Below are 24671 nucleotides of genomic sequence, written 5' to 3'. Positions count from 1 at the left end.
GATGTGCAAACAAAGCTCTTGACGGGTCCGGCACCAGCTCCTGCGATGTCAGTCAGGGGGCGAGCCCTCCCTCTCCCAGCCTTGGGAGGCATTGTCACGTCAGATCCACCTTTTCCCCATCATGTCTGCCATAGGAGCCACACACCACCAACACCGATTCTACACATTCTCCAGCAGCCCGGTGAGTTGCAGAAGCCTATTTGTCAGCGCCGCAGCCCCGGTTCTAAGCATGCCAGACGGGACGTCTTTGGATTCCGGTACGTTGTCAGTCGATTTTACGCATTATCAAAGGTTTTTTTCTTCCTCCCCTTATTGCATTATCCTTTGTGCAATGGGGAGCCCGGAAGCGCTAGCTCACACGTCCGACCCATCTTGCCTCCCTCTGCTGGTGTGAATAGACTCACTGAAGCTGAATGATATAATCATATAATGATATGAGTGAGAACCAAGTGACAGTTTTTGGGAAAAGGGAGAAATTGAAACACAGGTGGAGAGGCCAGTTGTCTAATGTAGGATATTCATTGAAGGCAAGAGGGCAGCACTTATTTGGGAATGTCATATGGTCCACTTTTTGGCTGACACAGTGGGGGAGGATTCAATAGGAATATATGTGGTAGTAAGGCAAGACAAGATGGGGAGGGGATATTGTCAGAATGTATGTACACCCCAAAAATGTAAAAATAGACTTCCTGAAAGGCATGTTGAAAAGTGTATCTGAAAGGATATACATACCGTAGTTGTGGGGGAGGGGTAACTTCAGTTGAATAGCAGACCACTGCCTAGATAGGTGTCACCCACCTTTGTCTGGATAACCCACTATACGATTAGCAAAGACCTTCACAGAATGGCTGGGGGATTTGGACCTAGTTGACGCCTAGAAGGTGTATACCTCACAAGAGAGACTTGTCTTTTTACAACCCTATATACGGTATCTACACAGGACTAGATAGCATCTTGTGCACTAGAAGTATCGTTTCTCGAATAACAGATCCTGAATACTTAGGGAGGATGCTATCTGGCTCAATTACTTATTACTCTGGGATGGGGAAAACAAACAGCTGATATACTCACATGGCACTTATGAGCTTATGCATTGGAGGACAAGGCTTTTAGGGATACCATTACAGATTAAATCCAACACTATACTGAGAATACAGGCTCCAAGAAAGACCCTCTTGTAGAATGGGAGCCCTTTCAGCTAATAATAAGAGGACAATATATCACTTACCGAAGGATTCAAATGATTCTCAAGAGGGAATACATAACAAAACAATATGATGAAAGACAAAGAAGGTACACTGTTGGCATGATTAGCAAAACTTGAGTCTCAAGGTTCCCTAATAGCACTGATAAGAGCAGAACCCAATGACTTATTACACTCACATGATAAGATTTATTGGACGTTATTATTGGTAAAATTTAACTAACTGGGTTTGTGACATCTACCGTCACTCAGAAGATGATGCTTTAGAATAGGGAGATAATGATTTCAACTATAAATGGAAGAATCTCTAAATCAGCCAAGTTGAGATTGAACAGTTTCCTGGCTGAGTTGTATGCTACCTAAATCAAAATATTAGTGCTAAACTTAGTGTAACTGTATGAATTAGTGCGATCAAAAGGTGTGTTGCCCAATGCCGTCAAAGAAGTAGTTATTATACCAGTACCAATACTCGAATGGGACTTCCTAGATAAAAAGTCCTATTACTCGCTCTCAATGCTAAATACAGATTATAAAATGTTGAGCAAGATCCTCTCTAAAAGATTGGTGACCATCCTGCTTGAGTTTGTCCACCCCAAGTAATTTGGGATTTGTACCAGCAAGGAACACATCATCAAATATTCAGTCTTTTTCATGCACTTGAAATGACTTCCATATATATGGGTGGCTACAGGAATAAGGAATGTGTACTGATGTACTATCTTGAATTAGATTGCTATTTACTGATTCTGCGACCTGTGTTTGTGAGGAAAGAAATATATCAGAACTCTGGTGAGTGGAGAGAGGTCCAAGGTAAGGTTGTCCCCTTTTGATTCCCTTTTTTGCAGTGGCAATGGGACCACAGCTTGTGAAAAGGGAAGACTAGGCAGTTTAAGGGGCATAAGAATGGCAAATGAGTGGCTTACTTTATCGCTCTATGCAGATGATGTGCTTTTGTACCTCAACAATGCTTAGCTGGACTGGAGCCTGCAATGCAGATGCTCGGAGATGTTGGTTCTTTTCCAGGGTTATGCCTAAATTGGGATAATGTGCATGCATGTTTCCAATAATGAAGTCAATACAATCAGATGCTGAACCATCATTTACCTCATCCTAAGGTGGGAACCTGTCACATTTAGGTACCAAGGAGTAAAAATGTATGATTGTGATGAAGATGTAATATACAGAAATCTACAAAGAGTTTGGTGAGATGCTTCTTCTTTTAGAGAACATTTCTGTTAACATTGATGAGAATTTTTTTTTACTTAAAATGGTGGTATGGCAAAGACTGTGACATTACTTCACCAGTTTGCCTGCAATATTACCTAAGGCTAGATGTGCAAAGCCTTTTTGTAGTCGCAAATGGCACTATTAGCAGAATCCTGCTGATTGTCATTACAAAAAGGCATTTTCAAATATACAAAGCCCTAATTGCGGTTGGGTAACCCATTACAAATCGCAAATTGGATTTGCAAATCAGGATTTGAAAGGGGTGTGTTTAGGGCGTCCATTCCAAATACCGATTTGTTTTGCTACCGAAATGCTGTACCAAAACGTTCACACTTTACCGCGCACTCAGAGCTGAGTGTAAATCCTTCCTAAATTGGAAGGAGTCCCCAAGAGGCCCCTTCCCCTTTGAGAATGGTTGAAAAAATATTTTTTTAGAGCAGGCAATAGTCCAAGGGACCACTGCCTACTCTTAAAAAACTAAGCTTAAACATTTAATTTTTTTCTTTTTAAACGCATCCCGTTTACCTTAAAGGAAAACATGCTGCGTTTACAAAAAAAAGATTGCTTTATTTAAAAGCAGTCACAGACATTTTAGTCTGATGACCCCAGCAGGTTACCACCCCTGTGATGCTAGCGAATCGTAGTGGGCCACAAATTGCTACCTACCGCTGTAATATTCATAAGGTAGGTCTATTTGCAACCAACTACGAATCGCTATTTTAGGAATAGGGGCTAAATAACCCCTTTGTACATTAGTGATAGCGATTACCAAATAGATATTTGCCCAAAATCGCTATTTGGTAATCAATTTTTGTATTATTCATACATCTAGCCCTTAGATCCGTATTTAATGAATTGGATTCATGCCATAGAGATTTGGTTTGGAGCATCTGAATCTTGGAGGGTAGCCCTGCAGACACTCTGCTTACCTGTGGCGAGGAGTGTTTGGAAGTGCCAGATTTTGAGCTTTATTATTGGGTGGCTCAGCTTCAATGGATAGCTAAGAGGATGCTAACACTAAGATGGCAGTAACCAGATTTCTGGAGAGGGCGTTAGGTGACAGTATACTAGCTGACATGATCTGGAGTAAGAGACACAATACAGCTGTTGACTAAGCTGCACTATGATCATCAATTCACCAAAATGCCATGGGTAGTGGAAGTGACATTGTTAGAAATATCTTATTATTCACTAATAGCGTAATACAAAAATTACAGAAAACAAGGAAAGTAGAGCCCCAACCGTGATCCGTAAGGATTGGCTGCCCCTGTGTTCCTGCCACTGAGTTTTGCCACCTTGAGGCCAGGGGTCGGAAAGGCACTGCCAGGGGGGTCGCAAACCCCTGCGACCCCTGGTGACCCCTAAATAACCTTTAAATGACATCCATTAATGGTGCTATTGGGATACATAGTTGCAATGGATGGCCGTTGGAGGGTTCAGAAACCCAACATATGCTCCTGGTTTACCCTTCTGTGGTGCCCATCACGTGGAGTTGGAAGTGACATTAGGGAAGGCCGCATAGACTAGGGTTGGTGAATTACATATTTCGGTTCCGTTTGAGAACTCCAGCATGAGGCACGTTTCCTGACGTGATGCGGACCTATAGGATACCGGCAGGGCCGGTCCTAATGTATGGACACTGGGAACACGGAGTGCAACACTACAGAGCCTCCCTTACATGCTGCGTCTCACCTTTTACTCACAGAAGGGGGGACGGACGAAGATGAAAACCTCAGTCTTTGCTCAATGACAAACCTGTCCGAAAATTGACTGGGAAACAACTTAATGGGAAATGGAGGAGGGTCTGGGCAGTGATATTCGAGATTCGGAACAGAGCTTATTATTTAGTTACCCATCTGATGTGTCTTTCGGTACGTGATTTTAACTAGTTCAGTACAATTATTTACACAGGACATAGCCACCCACTGAATAGACAACTTCAAGATAAAGGAATGGCGGAGCCGACTATTACCACTCGGTCTGAGGTTGCCCATTAATAATTGTCTAATAGCTACAAATGAATTTGTACCCAAACTAATTTACTGAAGCCAGATATTTGTTTTCTATGTTTAATGAATCGGTCTAAAAAAGAGAAATCTAATTCTAAATTCATAGACCTGGCTTTACTATTACAAAGTGCACATTCAAATGAATCGACCAGCACCCACCATTAAACATAGGTGAACTGTGCGCTAAAGCATACATGTGAATCCATATCTCGGCAGCCTAAAAGCGATGACGGATGTGTCCTAGAGGAGTAAGGCAGGCCCCTGTGGCACACTGGATCCCAGCTTTAGGGAGCCCCATTCAGCCGGCGGTCAGGGTAGAACTGGCGCATAGGGGAATCAGGCAGTGCCTGATGGGCTGGTCTGGTAAGTGATTTTTTGGCTGCCTGTGGGGCTATTTTCTGTCTCTTGGACTGTTTTTACGGCTGCTTTTCCAGATTTTAAAACAAACATCGCCTGCAGCAAGCACAAATCCATGCAGTCTTCTACATTCCTGCCAAGTCCCCCAGGTTCATGCGCGATGTGATGCTCCAGTCCAGGTTTTTTCTTTCAATTCTGGGGCTAGTAGTCTTGTTTATTTCACAATAAAACAGGACTACAAGTCCCAGAATTCAAAGAAAGTAAAAGTTGGGCTGGAGTAACACGTTATGCATGGACCTGGGAATCTTCCATACCTTGCAAAGCATCTATAGAGCGTCTCTTTACAAGTTCAAAACGGTGCCATTTGTAAAAGTGTACACTTTTCTGTTATTTTATTCACTAATGGGTGGGGACACTTTTATTCTGGTACCTGTGTCTATTTTCTGTCTCAGTCAGACCCTGCATGAAGGCCATTGAATATCTGAGATATGGGAGACTCGGAACCCCCTCTTCATATTTTGTAGGGGGACCACTTCATTTTGCGTTATGCCACTGCTGTGTCCCCGAATGTAACCCTAACATTTGATACTATAAACCCCCCCTTAGAATAGCATCCTCATTAGAATAATCTGAAAGTGGACACAAGGACCCCATTTTCAGCTGTTATTTGTGTTGAATGGTCTCATCCTCACACTTTATAATGTTTACGTGCTTGCCTCAACATGTCTTGCAAAGCAGTGAGGGTCCTTGTGTGCTCAATGATGTGATTCAGGATTATTGTCACGTTTGTACCCTAAAAAACGCATTTACAAAATCTGCGCTTTTGTACAGGTGCACTGGACCCATTTGTATGTATAGTACGACTTAGATTCTGTCCCTCACAACTGAAACTGCCCGATACCAGGACTCATTCTTTTAGAGACAAGCTAAGCCCTGAACCTCACCACAGCCCATTCTCACAACCTGCCCTGCACCACAATGCAGACAGAATGCTAATCCTGCAACCACCAGGCCTCAGGTAACAGGACCACTCTAAGAAGTAAACCGGAAACTGGGAAGCGTGTTCAGCCGAATACTTAGCTACTCACTTCTAGGCGCGTTAAAATGTGTTCGTATTGTAAATCTTTTTATGGGTTATTTACAGGAACTACTGAAAGACTTTTTGGATAAGAGAGAAAAAGGCGAACTTCTAATACAGAAATCAAGTAATCTGAAAAGCAAAATTTTAAAACCGGTACAGTATTTTCATTTTTTTCATTGTTCTTATTGTATCATTTTGGTAAATATAATGACAAGTGTGTTTCTGTTCCCCCCGATTCAGGGTAAATGTATCGGTTCCCTTCCTTCACATGAGCTCTCCTTCTCCTGTCGTACCAGTGCACTCCCTTCCATGAGCCCTGTCTCTCCTTTGTAGGGTTCTGTATCAATGCACTCCCTTGATGTGAGGCCTCCCGCTTCCTTCTGCCCGAGTACTGTACCAGTGCACTCCCTTCCGAGAGTCCTGTCTCTCCCTTCTCTTAGGGGCTGTATCCATGCATTCACTGTACATAAGCCCTCCCGCTCCCTTCTCCTGCTGTACCAGTGCACTCCCTTCCCCGAGTCCTGTCTCTCACTTCTCTTAGGGTGCGTTATCCATGCCCTACCTTTACATTTTTACATGGGTCCTCCCGCTCCATTCTGCTACTGTGTTGTACCAGTACACTACCTTTCATGAGTCCTGTCTCTCCTTTCTAGGGTGCTGTATCCGTGCATTTACTTTACAGAAACCCACCCACTCCATTCTCCTGCTGTACCAGTGCACTCCATTCCACGAGCCCTCCCTCTCCCTTCTCTTAGGGGCCTGTCCTTGCATTCCCTTTACATGACCCCCCGCTCCCTTCTCCTGTTCTACTAGTGCACTCCCATCCTTGAGTCCTGTCTCTCATTTCAGGGGTGCGGTATTGTTAGATTTGGGGGTCCCTAGTTGGCAGAGTTAGTTACGTTTGACCAAATAGGGACCCTTGCGTCTAGTCAGGGTAAGGGGCTACACTCCTAAAATAACCCATGCTCACCCTCTTGGAGCTTGGCACGAGCAGGCAGGCTTATCTCAGAGGCAGTGTGTAAAGTATTTGTGAACACATACAGTAATACAGTTACAACACTACAGATGGACCCCACACAGGTTGTATTATAAAAATAAGTATTTTTATATAGACTAAACACAAGCCCAAATGACAAAAATCCACAATACTGTACTCAAAAATAGACTTTAAAATGGTAGAAAATAGCTCAGTTCTCTCAAGTTGTAAATGCAACACTTTACTCTCAATGTACCTTGGATGCGTAACGCAGAACAAATAAAAGGGTCGCAGGGAAGGTGATGCGTCAGTTCCTTACACTCAGGGGAGTGGATGTGTCAGTTCCTTACTGCTGCGCAGGGGAGTTGATGCTCGCTTCCTTACTGTGTGGGGAGGTGATGCGTCGGTTTCTTACTGCCCTCTGGTACGATGCGACAGGATGGCGCCTTGATGCGATACTCTTCTCCAGTGCGAATCGACAAAATGGCGTCTTGGTTAAGATGCAACAATGTTGATGCGATGCTTGCATGCCTGACGGTCGTGCAGCGACTCGATGATCTTTGAAGCCGCGACAGGCCCTGCAACACGCTTCTCCATTGATGCGATGAAGACCTCTGCGGCGGCGGCACGCTTCTCCGGTGATGCGCCACGCTTCGGTGATGTGATGGAGACAGCGGCAGCGTGGGCACGCTTCCTTGGCAATGCGACGGCAACTGCTGCGGCTTTGACACGCTTCTCGTCGTTGAGTCGCGCTTCCAGCTCCCCTCGACACACAGTCTCTCAGAAGGCTCAGCACAACAGCAGGCACTTCAATTCCCAGCAAGGGAATTCAGGGGGTAGCTGGTTGGTGAAGTCTTGCGTCCTTGAGACTTCAGGCAGGAGGCAAGCTCAAGTTCAAGCCCTTGGAGATTCTTCTTCAAGATGATGAAAAGCACACTCAGTCCTCTTCTCCTTTCTTTGGCAATGAAACAACCTCGTCGGGGTCCGGTCCAGAGGAATTTTGAAGGTTCAAAAGCGGGTTGCGAGTGCTGAGGGCGATGTGCCAGGCGCGCTCCAATCCTCCTCCCGAGAACCATGGTGCTAGTAGCGCCCTCTTTTAAAGTGCTGAAATACCCCTGAACTTGGGGCTTTTTTCTTTAGAATGAGCATCACGCTCTTCTAATTTTAAGCACTTTTTTCACCTTTTCTTTTTTCACTTTCACGCCCCCAGGTTAGGGTGGACTATTAGAGTGTCCATACCGCCGGGGTATAGTCCTGAAGAATGCCTTGGTGAATATATACCACTAGTATGGCAGAAACATGTTGACTGATTAATTAACTGTGTGGTATTTAGCTGAATTTAACCAAATCCTAACAACCTTGGCACGTAAATTCAGACACATATACCACTTACCTGTGTCTTAGGGATCACTCATTAAAAAATCTTTTTTGATACCCTCTTAGGCACTTTTAATTATACTTCACTCACATCACGCCCTCCCCACACGACCAGCTCCGCAGTATTTCTGGCGTCGCAGCACACCAAAGAGGCACTCGGCCTCTTTGGTGGGGCCCGATGATGAAGCATGACACTGACCAGGTCGGTGTGTGAGGGCCTTCCTACTCAAAATTGAGTGTGTGTGTTACCCCTTCTTCATTCGCTCCAATTTTGTGGCAGTCCTGCGACTGACCAGACCTCTCTCTTTTTGTTGAAGTAAATGAAACAACCTCTGCAGGCCAAACCCCAAACACACAACACAGGGGTAGTCTCCTCCTTCAGCTTCCTGGTTCTTCTTCTCAACAAAGGTTCGTCTTGATTCCAAGAAGTGATCTAAAGTTCTGGGGTCTGGGCCCCCTTTTTTATACACCAAAATCCTTTGTCTCTGAAGGCAGAAAGTGTCTGTTCCTAGTCCAAACCAGTTCTGTGCCGTCCTGGAGCACTTTGTTTACAGGACTCCTTGTTTCGCTTGACATTGTGGGCCAGGGTCAATAGACACACCACAGGAGGTGGAGCCAGCATTGTGTAAGGCAGGCACAGGTCTATTGAGGCCCAGGTGCAACTCCTCCCACCACTCTACATGCAGATAGGTCTATTCAGCCCTGTGCTGACTCACCCTGTCTCCTGAAGCCCGCCAGCCCCTGTCACTCAAAAAACAGACAAGGAATACACAACCTAGCAGAGGCAGGCTTGGATAGTTAAGCAAGAAAATACTTACTTTCTAAAAATGGTATTTTCAAACAACGAAAGTTAAAACTAACTTCACTAAAATATGTATTTTATCATTGTGAGTGCAGGCATACTAAATTCGTTTCCCTACCATGTTCCCTGGGTGAGGTAGGATTATAAGATGTTATAATCAAACTGCTCATTCTGGCCTATGGGAGCAGGTAGCCTTGCAATAGTGAAAAACGAAAATGGCTGTAATTCACTGTTAGGACATGCCACACTCATCAGGGCATGTCACACCTTTTACCTACAATGCATCTGCCCGTGGGCCTACCCTAGGGGTGTCTGATATGTAGAACAGGGAAGGTTTGGGGACTGGCAAGTGGGTGCACTTGCCAAGTCAGCATGGAAGTACTAGACTGCACACAGGCTCTGTAATGGCAGGCCTGAGACACACTTTACACGCTGCTCCAGTGGGTGGCACGATCAGTGCTGCAAACCCACCAGCAGCATTTGATTTTCAATCCCTGGGCACACTCAGAGCACTGTACTAGGGTCTGACAAGTAAACCAAACAAGCCAATCATGGAGTCACTAATCCATTACATCAATTTACCATTGGGAGCATATGCACTTTAGCACTGATCAGCAGTGGTAAAGTGCCCATAGTCATAAAACAGCCAACAACAGATCAGAAAAATACAGGAGGAAGGCAAAATGTTCAGGGATGACCCTGCAAAAAGAGCTAAGTCCAATACAACCCCCTTCCAGCCAAAACGCAGAGGAGACCAACCACTAGCCTGATGGGCTTCTCTTCTTTGGGCGATAGAACATGAACCCTGGCCTGCAACAGCTTGGGCATATTCCATTTCTACACCAATCTGAACCCATTTGGATCTCTCTGTCCATACTCTCAGGGCCCACCAAGCTAACCCATGGGGAATCCTTCTCCTCACCTGTGGACACCATCTGGGCAGCACCTATCCTTAGCCTGCCCACAGGTGTGTCCCAACAGACAGACAGCTAGCCACAGTGGTCACTGACAGTGGTCAGTGATGAGACCCAGGCCATATGCCTCTCAGGGCTCTCAAACCTCTGTGGCATCACAGAGCGGGGGCAGTAGCCCCAGGTGCCTGGCACCCTTTGTCCAATCTCCCTCCTATCAGGTCAAGTATGACATCTTGACACTGACCCACCAGCACCGGGTCTGTACCTGGCGGCCGGACCGCAGACTGGGTGTGCTTTCCCACATCTGGTGTCCCTCCTCCTTGGGGCTCTGCACCCTTCCGCCTGGAGCGGTTCCCCCTTCCAAAATTGCCAGGGCACCTGTGGCAGGTGTCCTGCAGAATTGGCCCACTAGTTCAGGGGTTCTATCCTGCAACAGGGATTCCAGGTCAGGGGGAACACCCTGAACCCGGCCCCCTTCAACCTAGGGTCTAAACCCTCCAGTTGAACCTGGGTCAGAGGCGAGAAATCCCTCCCTCTGCACCCTTTTCCAGAGTGCTGCATCCTCCCACCTGTAGTGGTACTCCTAGAAGACAACTTGGTAGGGACACTTTTTACAGTTGTCCCTCCATCTAGGTCAGACAACCCAGGGACGAAACCCTGCAACTGAGCATCCACCTGGCACACCAGGACTTCCTGGGTAGCACACATATCCCCCGAGGGTAACACACAACTCATGTGTCGTGTGACAGTCTGCCCAGTGCAGATTTTCCAACCCCTGTCCATCTGACAGTGCTTGAAGATCCCCCAGGACAGAAGTGGTGTCACCATGGTCATTCCTTGGTGACTCGACCCTTCTGGCAGGTCCCTGACCCACTGGTTCTTCCACTGGGGATTCTTTCCCCCTCTCACCCCTCAATCTGGAATTCTGCACTCTCCACTTAGTACTGGCACTGCCAGACACCAGAAATGATGGAGACCTGCTTACAGACACTCTGTTCACCAGACACTAGGGGATCCCCTTCAGAGGGCGGCCCATCAGGACAGACTAGGCTCCCCACCTGGTGTTCCCTTAAAGAACCATCCAGACCCTGAGACTGGGTTTCAGGCACCTTCAGACACGCTGCCCCACCCTCACTCTGTCTCCACTGAGGCAGGATGTGAGCCCCTACACCCCTCCCACTACACCACGACCTAGCTGGGCTACTCTGAACCACTTCCACCACACAGGTCCGGAAGATACCTGAGCCACTCCTTTTAGGATCACTCCCAAATGCCTCTTCAGACCCTCTTGCATGCAGCCAGAGGTCTGCTTCCTGTGCAAACTCCCTGGGATTAGAGAACTCACACTCCAACAGGTGTTGGCATAGCTCTGGAAAACAGGGACTTACAATATGCTCTCCCATAATTGATTCACATAGCCCCAAACAAGGGTTAACCAAACTATCCTTCACCTCGCCATACAGTGCCTTGCACATGTACTCCACACCACTCTCCAGAGATTGGCAAGACAGTATCTGACTGTCTCTGTCACTCAACCCACCCTCTTCTGGGTGGTCTCCACACTCACACACCAGGACTTCAACCATGGGGGAACCCCCCGATGCTCTCATCTAGAGTCAGTGGAGTGTCCCTCCCACCATTAGGACCATGAACCCCTGGGCCAGTTCCCCAATCTGTCTCAGGGACACTGTGGCTGCATTATGGTCTGCACTCACTAGTAGTGTACACCAATCACTGTATATGAATCACAAATGCAAGTCCAAATCGTCACCGCTGACCACCAATGTTAGATTTGGGGGTCTCTAGTTGGCAGAGGTAGGTACCTTTGACCAAATAGGGACCCTTGCGTCTAGTCAGAGTAAGGGGCTACACTCCTAAAATAACCCTTGCTCACCCCCTTGGTAGCTTGGCACGAGCTGGCAGGCTTATCTCCGAGGCAGTGTGTGAAGCATTTGTTAACACATACAGTAATAAAGTGACAACACTACAGATGGACACCACACAGGTTGTGTTATAAAAATAAGTATTTTATATAGACTTAACACAAGACCAAATGACAAAAATCCACAATACTGTACTCAAAAATAGACTTTAAACTGGTAGAAAATAGCTCAGTACTATCAAGTTGTAAATGCAACACTTAACTCTCAATGTACCTTGGATGCGTAACGCAGAACAAACAAAAGGGTCGCAGGGAAGGTGATGCGTCGGTTCCTTACACTCAGGGAAGTGGATGCGTTGGTTCCTTACTGCTGTACAGGGGAGTTGATGCTCGCTTCCTTACTGTGTGGGGAGGTGATGCGTCGGTTTCTTACTGCTCTCCGGTATGATTCGACCGGATGGCACCTTGATGCAATACTCTTCTCCGGTGCGATGCAACAAAATGGCTTCTTGGTTACGATGCGACAATGTTGATGCGATGCGTGCACGCCCGATGGCCGTGCGGCAACTCGATGATCTTTGGAGCCACGACAGGCCCTGCGACGCGCTTCTCCGGTGATGTGACGGCGACCTCTGCGGCGGTGGCACGATTCTCCAGTGTTGCGCCGCGCTTCGGCGATGCGATGGTGGTGGGGCTGGCACCCTTCCTTGGCATTGCGACGGCAACTGCTACGGCAGCAACACGCTTCTCGTCGTTGAGTCGTGCTTCCAGGTCCCAGAGACACGCAGTCTCTCAGAAGGCCCAGCACAACAGAATGCACTTCAATTCCCAGCAAGGAAATTTAGGGGGGAGCTGATTGGTGAAGTCTTGTATCCCTGAGTTTTTTTTATACACCAAAATCCTTTGTCTCTGAAGGCAGCGAGTGTCTGTACCTAGTCCAAACCAGTTCTGTGCAGTCCTGGAGCACTTTGTTTACAGGACTCCTTGTTTCCTTTGACAGTGTGGGCCAGGGTCATCAGACACACCACAGGAGGTGGTGCAAGCATTGTGGAAGGCAGGCACAGCCCTATTGAGGCCCAGGTGCAACTCCTCCCACCAGTCTACATGCAGATAGGTTTATTCAGCCCTGTGCTGACTCAACCTATCTCCTGGAGCCCCCCAGCCCCTGTCACTCAAAAACCAGACAAGGAATACGTAACCTAGCAGAGGCGCGCTTGGATAGTTAGGCAAGAAAATACCTACTTTCTAAAAGTGGTATTTTCAAACACAGAATGTTAAAACCAACTTTACTAAAAGATGTATTTTATCATTCTGACTGCAGGCCTACTAAATTCGTTTTTCTACCATGTTCCCTGGGTCAGTTAGTATTATAAGGTGTTATAATCAAACTGCCCATTCTGGCCTATGGGAGCAGGTAGCCTTGCAATAGTGAAAAACGAAAATGGCTGTAATTCACTGTTAGGACATGCCACACACATCAGGGCATGTCACACCTTTTACCTACAATCCACCCTGCCCTTGGGCCTACCTTAGGGGTGTCTGATATGTAGAACAGGGAAGGTTTGGGGACTGGCAAGTGGGTGCACTTGCCAAGTCAGCATGGAAGTACCAGACTGCACACAGGCTCTGTAATGGCAGGCCTGAGACACACTTTACAAGCTGCTCCAGTGGGTGGCACAATTAGTGCTGCAAACCCACCAGCAGCATTTGATTTTCAATCCCTGGGCACACTCACTGCACTGTACTAGGGTCTGACAAGTAAACCAAACAAGCCAATCATGGAGTCACTAATCCATTACATCAATTTACCATTGGGAGCATATGCACTTTAGCACTGATCAGCAGTGGTAAAGTGCCCATAGTCATAAAACAGCCAACAACAGATCAGAAAAATACAGGAGGAAGGCAAAATGTTCAGGGATGACCCTGCAAAAAGAGCTAAGTCCAATACAACCCCCTTCCAGCCAAAACGCAGAGGAGACCAACCACTAGCCTGATGGGCTTCTCTTCTTTGGGCGATAGAACATGAACCCTGGCCTGCAACAGCTTGGGCATATTCCATTTCTACACCAATCTGAACCCATTTGGATCTCTCTGTCCATACTCTCAGGGCCCACCAAGCTAACCCATGGGGAATCCTTCTCCTCACCTGTGGACACCATCTGGGCAGCACCTATCCTTAGCCTGCCCACAGGTGTGTCCCAACAGACAGACAGCTAGCCACAGTGGTCACTGACAGTGGTCAGTGATGAGACCCAGGCCATATGCCTCTCAGGGCTCTCAAACCTCTGTGGCATCACAGAGCGGGGGCAGTAGCCCCAGGTGCCTGGCACCCTTTGTCCAATCTCCCTCCTATCAGGTCAAGTATGACATCTTGACACTGACCCACCAGCCCCAGGTCTGTACCTGGCGGCCGGACCGCAGACTGGGGTGGGCTTTCCCACATCCGGTGCCCCTCCTCCTTGGGGCTCTACACCCTCCCACCTGGAGCGGTACCCCCTTCCAAAATTGCCAGGGCACCTGTGGCAGGTGTCCTGCACAATTGGCCCACTAGTTCAGGGGTTCTATCCTGCAACAGGGATTCCAGGTCAGGGGGGACACCCTGAACCCGGCCCTCCAACCTAGGGTCTAAACCCTCCAGTTGAACCTGGGTCAGAGGCGAGAAATCCCTCCCTCTGCACCCTTTTCCAGAGTGCTGCATCCTCCCACATGTAGTGGTACTCCTAGAAGACAACTTGGTAGGGACACCTTTTACAGTTGTCCCTCCCTCTAGGTCAGACGTCCCAGGGACTAAACCCTGCAACTGAGCACCCACCTGGCACACCAGGACTTCCTGGGTAGCACACATATCCCCCGAGGGTAACACACAACTCATGTGTCGTGTGACAGTCTGCCCAGTGCAGATTTCCCAACCCCTGTCCATCTGACAGTGCTTGAAGATCCCCCAGGACAGAAGTGGTGTCACCATGGTCATTCCTTGGTGACTCTGCACTTCTGGCAGGTCCCTGACCCACTGGTACTTCCACTGGGGACTGTTTCCCCCTCTCACCCCTCAATCTGGAATTCTGCACTCTCCACTTAGTACTGGCACTGCCAGACACCAGAAATGATGGAGACCTGCTTACAGACACTCTGTTCACCAGACACTAGGGGATCCCCTTCAGAGGGCGGCCCATCAGGACAGACTAGGCTCCCCACCTGGTGTTCCCTTAAAGAACCATCCAGACCCTGAGACTGGGTTTCGGGCACCTTCAGACACGCTGCCCCACCCTCACTCTGTCTCCACTGAGACAGGATGTGAGCCCCTACACCCCTCCCACTACACCACGACCTAGCTGGGCTACTCTGAACCACTTCCACCACACAGGTCCGGAAGATACCTGAGCCACTCCTTTTAGGATCACTCCCAAATGCCTCTTCAGACCCTCTTGCATGCAGCCAGAGGTCTGCTTCCTGTGCAAACTCCCTAGGATCAGAGAACTCACACTCCAACAGGTGTTGGCATAGCTCTGGAAAACAGGGACTTACAATATGCTCTCCCATAATTGAATCACATAGCCCCAAACAAGGGTTAACCAAACTATCCTTCACCTCGCCATACAGTGCCTTGCACACGTACTCCACACCACTCTCCAGAGATTGGAAATACAGTATCTGACTGTCTCTGTCACTCAACCCACCCTCTTCAGGGTGGTCTCCACACTCACACACCAGGACTTCAACCATAGGGGAACCCCCCCGATACTCTCATCTAGAGTCAGTGGAGTGTCCCTCCCACCATTAGGACCATGAACCCCTGGGCCAGTCCCGCAATCTGTCTCAGGGACACTGTGGTTGCATTATGGTCTGCACTCACTAGTAGTGTACACCAATCACTGTATATGAATCACAAATGCAAGTCCAAATCGTCACCGCTGACCACCAATTTTAGATTTGGGGGTCTCTAGTTGGCAGAGGTAGGTACCTTTGACCAAATAGGGACCCTTGCGTCTAGTCAGAGTAAGGGGCTACACTCCTAAAATAACCCTTGCTCACCCCCTTGGTAGCTTGGCACGAGCTGGCAGGCTTATCTCCGAGGCAGTGTGTGAAGCATTTGTTAACACATACAGTAATAAAGTGACAACACTACAGATGGACACCACACAGGTTGTATTATAAAAATAAGTATTTTATATAGACTTAACACAAGACCAAATGACAAAAATCCACAATACTGTACTCACAAATAGACTTTAAACTGGTAGAAAATAGCTCAGTTCTCTCAAGTTGTAAATGCAACACTTAACTCTCAATGTACCTTTGATGCGTAACGCAGAACAAACAAAAAGGTCGCAGGGAAAGTGATGCGTCGGTTCCTTACACTCAGGGAAGTGGGTGCGTTGATTCCTTACTGCTGTGCAGGGGAGTTGATGCTTGCTTCCTTACTGTGTGGGGAGGTAATGCTTCGGTTTCTTACTGCTCTCCGGTATGATTCGACAGGATGGCACCTTGATGCGATACTCTTCTCCGGTGCAATGCAACAAAATGGCTTCTTGGTTACGATGCAACAATGTTGATGCGATGCGTGCACGCCCGATGGCCGTGCGGCAACTCGATGATCTTTGGAGCCACGACAGGCCCTGCGACACGCTTTTCCGGTGATGTGACGGCGACCTCTGCGGCGGTGGCACGATTATCCAGTGTTGCGCCGCGCTTCGGCGATGCGATGGTGGTAGGGCTGGCACCCTTCCTTGGCATTGCGACGGCAACTGCTACGGCAGCGACACGCATCTCGTCGTTGAGTCGTGCTTCCAGGTCCCAGCGACACGCAGTCTCTCAGAAGGCCCAGCACAACAGAATGCACTTCAATTCCCAGCAAGGGAATTTAGGGGGGAGCTGATTGGTGAAGTCTTGTATCCCTGAGTTTTTTTTATACACCAAAATCCTTTGTCTCTGAAGGCAGAGAGTGTTGGTACCTAGTCCAAACCAGTTCTGTGCAGTCCTGGAGCACTTTGTTTACAGGACTCCTTGTTTCCTTTGACAGTGTGGGCCAGGGTCATCAGACACACCACAGGAGGTGGTGCAAGCATTGTGGAAGGCAGGCACAGCCCTATTGAGGCCCAAGTGCAACTCCTCCCACCAGTCTACATGCAGATAGGTTTATTCAGCCCTGTGCTGACTCAACCTATCTCCTGGAGCCCCCCAGCCCCTGTCACTCAAAAACCAGACAAGGAATATGTAACCTAGCAGAGGCAGGCTTGGATAGTTAGGCAAGAAAATACCTACTTTCTAAAAGTGGTATTTTCAAACTCAGAATGTTAAAACCAACTTCACTAAAAGATGTATTTCATCACTCTGAGTGCAGGCCTACTAAATTCGTTTTTCTACCATGTTCCCTGGGTCAGTTAGTATTATAAGGTGTTATAATCAAACTGCTCATTCTGGCCTATGGGAGCAGGTAGCCTTGCAATAGTGAAAACCGGAAATGATTGTAATTCACTATTAGGACATGCCACACACATCAGGGCATGTCCCACCTTTTACCTACAATGCACCCTGCCATTGGGCCCACCTTAGGGGTGTCTGATATGCAGAAAAGGGAAGGTTTGGGGACTGGCAATTGGGTGCACTTGCCAAATCAGCATGGCAGTATCTGACTGCACACAGGCACTGCAATGGAAGGCCTGAGACACACTTTACAAGCTGCTCCGGTGGTTGTCACAATCAGTGCTGCAAGCCCACCAGCAGCATTTGATTTACAAGCCCTGGGCACACGCAGTGCACTGTACTAGGGTCTGACAAGTAAACCAAACAGGCCAATCATGGAGTCACTAATCCATTACATCAATTTACCATTGAGAGCATATGCACTTTAGCACTGATCAGCAGTGGTAATGTGCCTAGAGTAATAAAACAGCCAACAACAGATCGGAAAAAATACAGGAGGAAGGCACAAAGTTCAGGGATGACCCTGCAAAAAGGGCCGAGTCCAACAAGTATCCATGCACTCCCTTTACATGAGCCCTCCCGCTCCCTTCTGCCATAGAACTGTACCAGTGCACTCCCTTCCATGAGTCCTGTCTCTCCCTTCTCTTAGGGGCTGTGTCCGTGCATTCACTTTACACAAGCCCCCCTGCTCCCTTCTGCCATAGTACTGTACCAGTGCACTCCCTTCCATGAGTCCTGGCTCTCCCTTCTCTTAGGGGCTGTGTCCGTGCATTCACTTTACACAAGCCCCCCTGCTCCCTTCTGCCATAGTACTGTACCAGTGCACTCCCTTCCATGAGTCCTGGCTCTCCCTTCTCTTAGGGGCTGTGTCCGTGCATTCACTTTACACAAGCCCCCCTGCTCCCTTCTGCCATAGTACTGTACCAGTGCACTCCCTTCCATGAGTCCTGTCTCTCCCTTCTCTTAGGGTCCTGTATCTGTGCACTCCCTTTACATTTTTACATGAGCCCTCCTGTTCCCTTCTCCTTCAGTACCAGTGCACTCCCTTCCACGAATCCTGTGTTTCCCTTGTCTTAGGGGCTGTGTCCGTGCATTCCCTGTACGTGAGCCCTCCCTCTCCCTTCTGCCATAGTGCTGTACCAGTGCACTTCTTTCCATGAGGTAGTGTATCTGTGCATTCCCTTTACATGAGCCCTCCCGCTCCCTTCTCCTGCTGTGCCAGTGCACTCCCTTCCACTAGTCCTGTCTCTCCCTTCTCGTAGGGGCTGTCTCCGTGCATTCCCTTTCCATAGGTCATGTCACTCCTTTCTCCTTGGCGTCAGTGTCTGTGCACTCCGTATAGTTGACGCAGTTGCTGGATTAGTGACCTCTCACGCCCCCCCCTTTTCTCCCAGAGTGCTCTAGTGTTTCTTGAGCCCTGCTGTGTGTAGTCTCATGGGAACAATGGGAGGGGACGGTGTTTGCGGCTCTTGGGCTTGATGGACTTTTCTGTTTAGAATGAAATACTCCCTCACATCCAAATGTATGCACAGATGCCTTTCACGTTAAAACATTTCACCCAATGCTGTTTTTACATTTTACCTAAGAACATGTAATGATTCGGAGATTTCGCATAATAATAGAAATGATGTGAATTATATTCCACACATGCTTTGATTTTCTACCTGCCTCTGAGGGTAGGGCAGGCACTTGTAAGTTAAATATATTTGCCCCTCAGGAATAATCAGTCATTGAAGCAAACAAATTCCACGCCTCGTGTGTGTTTTGAACCATGTTAGCCCCTGTTCATTAATTTAGGTTTGTTTAAAAGTGAGGGAGAGCCAGATTCCACCTCCTGCGACAGGACCTGCGTGTGCCTTGCCCACGGACAGTCACAAGGATAGAGGTGCTTTAAAGTAGAGCAGCCAGGAGAGAAGTGGAGAATAAATGCACTGCTTAGTCCTGGAGAATGGAGCATGTGTTCCTGCTGTAGCTGGGCCAGAGGGGAACAAGTTATGGTCATCCGTTCATGGGTGGAACAAATTAAATAACCAGAGAGAGATTAAAGGTGATGGGGCGAATGAGACTAGAGACAATCCTGAAAACAAGCATTGGCAATCCCAATACGCTTGCCTTCAGATAGTGCCATGCTTAATTTTGTTTAATGCAAGCTCATGAGACAAAATACAATGTTCAAAAACTTGGAGCAACCTAACTCTGGCTGCCATACGCTTGAATTAAAAATGTAAAATAAAAGAAAAATCACTTGGGTATCCACTTTGTTAGTGATGTTTCTAAATACTATGTCGATCTATTGTTCTATGCATAAGGAGACAAGAATAAAACCATCACCAAGCCAAGTACTTAAATTGCAGGCACTTACAATGTTACAGTGTCATCTCAACACTTTATTACCCCAACTTTAAAAAGGAAAAATACAATAAATCACCACCTAAGTGAGCAACGAAAGCGCAGGCAAAATAAATAATCAGTATTTAAAGTAAACATAAAAAAATAAAAAAATAAAGTAACCTTTGAACCAGCTTGTCTTGGAAGATACATTCATTATTTTTAATGCGAGCAATGTGCACCGGCCTTGTACAGTCACTCAAGGTGAAGCAAACAAATGGGTGGAGTTGGCTGACAAATTGTCCCAATCAATATGCTAAAAGTGGGCAGAAGCAAAGTGGGAATGACATTTAACCGACCAATAGATGATGCCGACTGACCAAAAGTCCTTGCCTGTATGTATATTATGCATGATTTATTTTGGGAAAAACAATAGTCTGGCGTGTCTCAAAGACCAGAACCAAAAATCTTGAAAAGAGTTGAAAGAAGAAAAGTTAGGGAATTATTGACATGGATACTTACCTGAAACCTAAAAGGGATATATGCATGTTTTATGATCCACTGGTTTATCCAGCAGGACAGTGTCCAGGACTCAAAGTTCTCACTGCCTACATATCCTGTGGTATAAGATAATAATCTGGTGATCTCGCAGGGAAATTTGCATGTCCTTTCCCCACAAGGATAATGGACCTTGGACAAGATATTTGACTAATGGGCACTCACAGTGGGAGCCAACATGTATAAAGGACAGTAGTTCTCATTAATGGAGCAAATGCAGTGGCATTGGGGATAAGAGATGTGAGCACTCATTGGCCTCAATTATGGCAGCCTTTTCCCACACAGCAGGGGCTTAAGTACTCCATTTTCCTTGCTTGCATTAGGGCCCAACTCACCATTAATTTGCCGCTGCTTTTGCTCCTGGAGTCACCATACTCCATTATGCCATCTCCATCATTACCTGCTTTTGGGAGGCAAGAACTTATCAAAGCATCACTGCCAAAACCCACTCCCACTCCTCCAGTCATTAAGAAAACAGCATTGGAACAGGAAGGAGTCTCCGTGGGTATTGTTGCAAGCATGGCTGTTGATGCTGCTCAATATGTGACTTTAACAATAAACTGTATGGCTGAAGTTAGTCGTAAGGCAGGGTTATATTCTGCTTGCACCCTTGATGGCAGCCCACCCTGCTTTTTCTGCTTGGAAAGCAGCACCTTATCCTGCAGCCTATGTGGGAAATGCCAAAGTGACAGAATTCCCAGTCCATTAGAAAGTCCCCAAGATTTCGGGCACAGCCATGGCTTGTGTTGATGTACTAATAGATATTGCATTTCAAGAGCCAGACATTTGCCTAACGCCTTTCTTGGTTTGCTCTGCTCTAGAAAGGAGAGTGGCAAGATGAAGAACATTCTGAGCCTTAAATTCAGACTCCACCAGAAAATGGAAACAGTTGTGTTTGCGCTATTACATGCAGGAGTCATAGTCCTTCTCCACGTCTGTTGCCATCTGATTTAGATTTCTGGTCAATATTATAGCGTTAGATATGATCACACAATTAAAATCACTTTCTAAATCTCCTGCTCCAACAGCGCACTTCAGGGGCTTATGTCATATGCGCAGCTTCTTATTATTAGACTTTTAACCCTTTACAAGTTCTTCTAACCCATGATTTTGCATCGTTCCTCACATCACAAATGCACTTTTATTTTTTGTAGGCATGTTTGACAGCTCCGGCTGATGGGTTTCTTCATTTTGGGGATGCTGTTATGCTTGTGAATGACGATGTTCTGGAAGTCCTTGGAGGTGATCCAGCTGCCCCCACTCTTGTACCGGTGTGTGATGAAGTAAGCATTTCGCTGACTCCGGACGATAACATAGCCTACTCGAGCCAGTGCTTAGGTTCCTACTGTGGAGTGACCGCCAGCAGAAATCTGAATGCTTGTGTCCGAAACACGTACGTCATCACAAGGTATTAGCATTGTATATCTACATTATTATGTTAAACATAGGTCTTCATTTTTACAGAATAAGCATATTTATTTATTATATATATTTATATAGCTCTTTTACCCAGCCACATGGACAACAGAGCTCTTTACAATTAACAAAAAATAAAGTGAAGGCAGTACTTACTGCCTGTTATGCTGGATGACATGTAGGGCAGCAATTAGGGACCTCCACTTCTCTCTCTCTTGGGCATGTTTCTGTATGGTGCTCCAGTTGTCGGCCAGGGACTTTATTTCTGTTTCTACAGTTTGCATCCAGGTGTTCTTTGACCTGCCTCTCTTCCGTTTGCCTTCTGGGGTCCAGGGAGAGCTGTTCTTATGATGGAGTCTTGTTCTCTTCCGATGGTGTGTCCTACCCATCTCAATCTTTTTCTCATAATGATGCTGTTCATACTCTCTTGCATGCAGTTCCTGGTTGGAGAAGGTTCACGGACAGAAAATGCACAAGATTCTTCTCAGGGTACTGGTGTGTAAGTCTGACAGTTTGGTGATGTTGCTTTTAATCATCTACCTGTGTTCTGATCCTTACAAGAGTGCGGACAGAACACAGCTCTGGTAAATCTTCAGCTTTGTGTTGGTGCTGTACTGAGATGACCTCCATACATTGTCCAGCATCATCAAGGCATTTCTGGCCTTCCTCAGTCTGCTCTTGATGTCTCTGCCTGCCCCCATCAACCCCCTGCCCCCTATCACGCCTGCCCCTCCATCATGGGAATAAGGTCCTTCTGATGCCTCAGGGTTAGTTTTCAGTTGTGTGTTACATCACCCAGTCAATGTCTAGGTTGAAGAGCAATGCTAACATCACGCAACCCTGTCTCATACCGGTCTTGACTTGAAAATTATACTCACTGTCTCCCACCTTGCAGGTACAATTATCATGGAAGGTCTTGCTTAGGAGAACTATCTGCTGAGGAATGCCATAGACTCTCAGTATATGACAGAGATTGTCACGTGGATACTGTCAAAGGCCTTCTCAAAATGAATGAAATTGATGTTCCTTAAAGTACAATAAATAATCCTTACTCTATGCAGTGAAGGAAGTAGGTCATATTAATTCTATTGTACAAATGGCAGTGGATGAGATGTCTTATTTGAGAGGGAGGCGGGTAGGATGGTGGTAGAGCTAGAACTAAGGAAGGTAAAAGGAAGAGCAGTTCTAGACTTAAAAATCTGATTTGAAAAGGAAGGTATACAGATTTCTTCTGAAGAAAGCATGAAATTATTTGACCTGATATCTTCGACATATAACAGCTGTGCGTGTGTACGGATGTCAGCTATTACATGGTTAACCAGTAGGTAACTTCTGTTCATTATTATGCTACTGTAACACATAACAAATTGGCAATACGATTTTCTGACACTGTGATACCTAATGCACTTGTCAACTGACAATATAAAACATGTGGCAATTGTGTTGTGAGAACCACAGGTTACTGTAAAGTAGTTAATATGCCTTACATACGAGGCAGCTTGTTATGTAGGATCTATAGATTACCAATAGAGAATGGCAATAAACAAGGCTGCATCACACTAATAGTTTAAGTGGACACTTTCATTAACCACTATCCACCTGAGATAAGCATACATACAAAATAATCCTATAGTATCTTGCCCCATTTGTATGTCTCTATGTATATTCTCTTTATTATTAAAGGTGTTGCTGCTACTTGACAGAAAACATCACGCGCCCACCTCTCCCATGGCATGAGGGACTAAATATCCACTGTTCCGGTTCTTTTGAGTCAAGTCTGGTTACAGTTGTTGAGGAACTGGTTAAAGCCGAAGTCAATAATCAGGAATCGTAATTCTGAGCCATTTTCAGTGCAGAACAGTTTTATATTAGCTGGATTACAATCTTGGTCGCCATCTTGATTGTGTTTGGGTTTTAAGCACCTGCTTGTGTTGTGTATAGAGCTCTCCAAGACACACGTTGACCATGGCTTTCGCATAAGCTGCAACACTGCTTTCAGTGTTTGTAGGCATTGCTACGCTTACTTTGAAAAAGTCCCTGCAGTCTGTAGATGTCTATCTCCATTCCTCTGACTTTCTCCCATCCGAAAATGACTACAAAGCTTCATCCTGAACTCACTCTTCTTCACCTCTAATACTAACCGCGTCGGCTCACCTCTTCAAATTTCAGATGCGTTTCTGAAAATGACCCCATCCTCTTCATCTGACTCAATTCTCCAAACTTGGTCTAGGAAGATAAAAGTGACAGAAACTTAAAAATACTGCTATGGACAATCAGCTACTGACGTACTCAGTACTACAGTGCAAGACACTCATAAAGCTACCACTGACAAAAGCAGAAAATACAATTGTCTAGGAATTCGGTTTACTATAAACATGCATTTAAAAAAATTTTAAATCCCAAAGTAATATTTTCCTTCAAACTTCACTCACACATTGACTTACTGTTCTCAAGCAAAAATTTTCCGAATCAGATATTGATTATAAATCTCTGCAAATGTCTTTGCTAATGCACTAGTGTCATTTGGGTTATCTTTTTTTTTTTCTTGTAAAGCGCTCAGTAATGCCATCACGGCATGTCCCCGCGCTAAAGCTAGCAGTGAACCAGCAAGAGAGAGATCCAGAGGTCTATGCTGTGTATAAGTGAGTTTTCAGCAAGGCCCTAAACCGCGCTTCACTACTCTCCAGTCTCAAGGCCAAGGGAAGTTTGTTCCATTGTTGAGCTGCATGGAGCGCAAAAGAACGACCACCTATTCTGGCCTTCCTCGTCCTGGGGACTGTCAGCAGTCCGGTCCCCTCCGAACGAAGGGTCCTGGAGGGTTCATACCGGCTGACTAGATCCTTTAAATAAGCGGGCGACCTATCCCAGACAATCCGATGACAGAAGAGTAGGCACTTAAAACGCACCCGTTTCTTCACAGGCAACCAATGAAGCGCATCCAGCGCCTTCTGCGAATTGGCCCCCCTAGGTCTTCTCAACACCAACCTGGCGGCGGAGTTCTGGATGACTTGGAGGCGGCCCAGGCTACCCTCGGTTGCCCCCAGGAACAGTACATTTCCATAGTCCAACCGCGAGGTCACCAGTGCCTGTGTTAAAGTCCTTCTGGCCGCAAG

The 24671-nt window shown here is 46.7% G+C and overlaps 1 protein-coding gene across 2 annotated transcripts in view; it reads left to right on the top strand.

The window, feature by feature from the left end:
- Positions 1–24671, top strand: part of CFAP161 (cilia and flagella associated protein 161) — a 113453-nt gene that overhangs the window by 45848 nt on the left and 42934 nt on the right. For both annotated transcript variants that reach the window (XM_078682925.1, XM_078682926.1), the window contains 2 exons: positions 5942–6031; positions 21297–21550. In XM_078682925.1, coding sequence (XP_078539051.1) covers positions 5942–6031; positions 21297–21550 — 344 coding nt within the window. The remainder of the gene's footprint in view (positions 1–5941; positions 6032–21296; positions 21551–24671) is intronic.

Source organism: Lissotriton helveticus, chromosome 3_1, assembly GCF_964261635.1.
Source record: "Lissotriton helveticus chromosome 3_1, aLisHel1.1, whole genome shotgun sequence".
In the NCBI taxonomy this organism is placed as follows: domain Eukaryota; kingdom Metazoa; phylum Chordata; class Amphibia; order Caudata; family Salamandridae; genus Lissotriton; species Lissotriton helveticus.
This window is presented reverse-complemented; position numbering and strand designations above follow the sequence as displayed.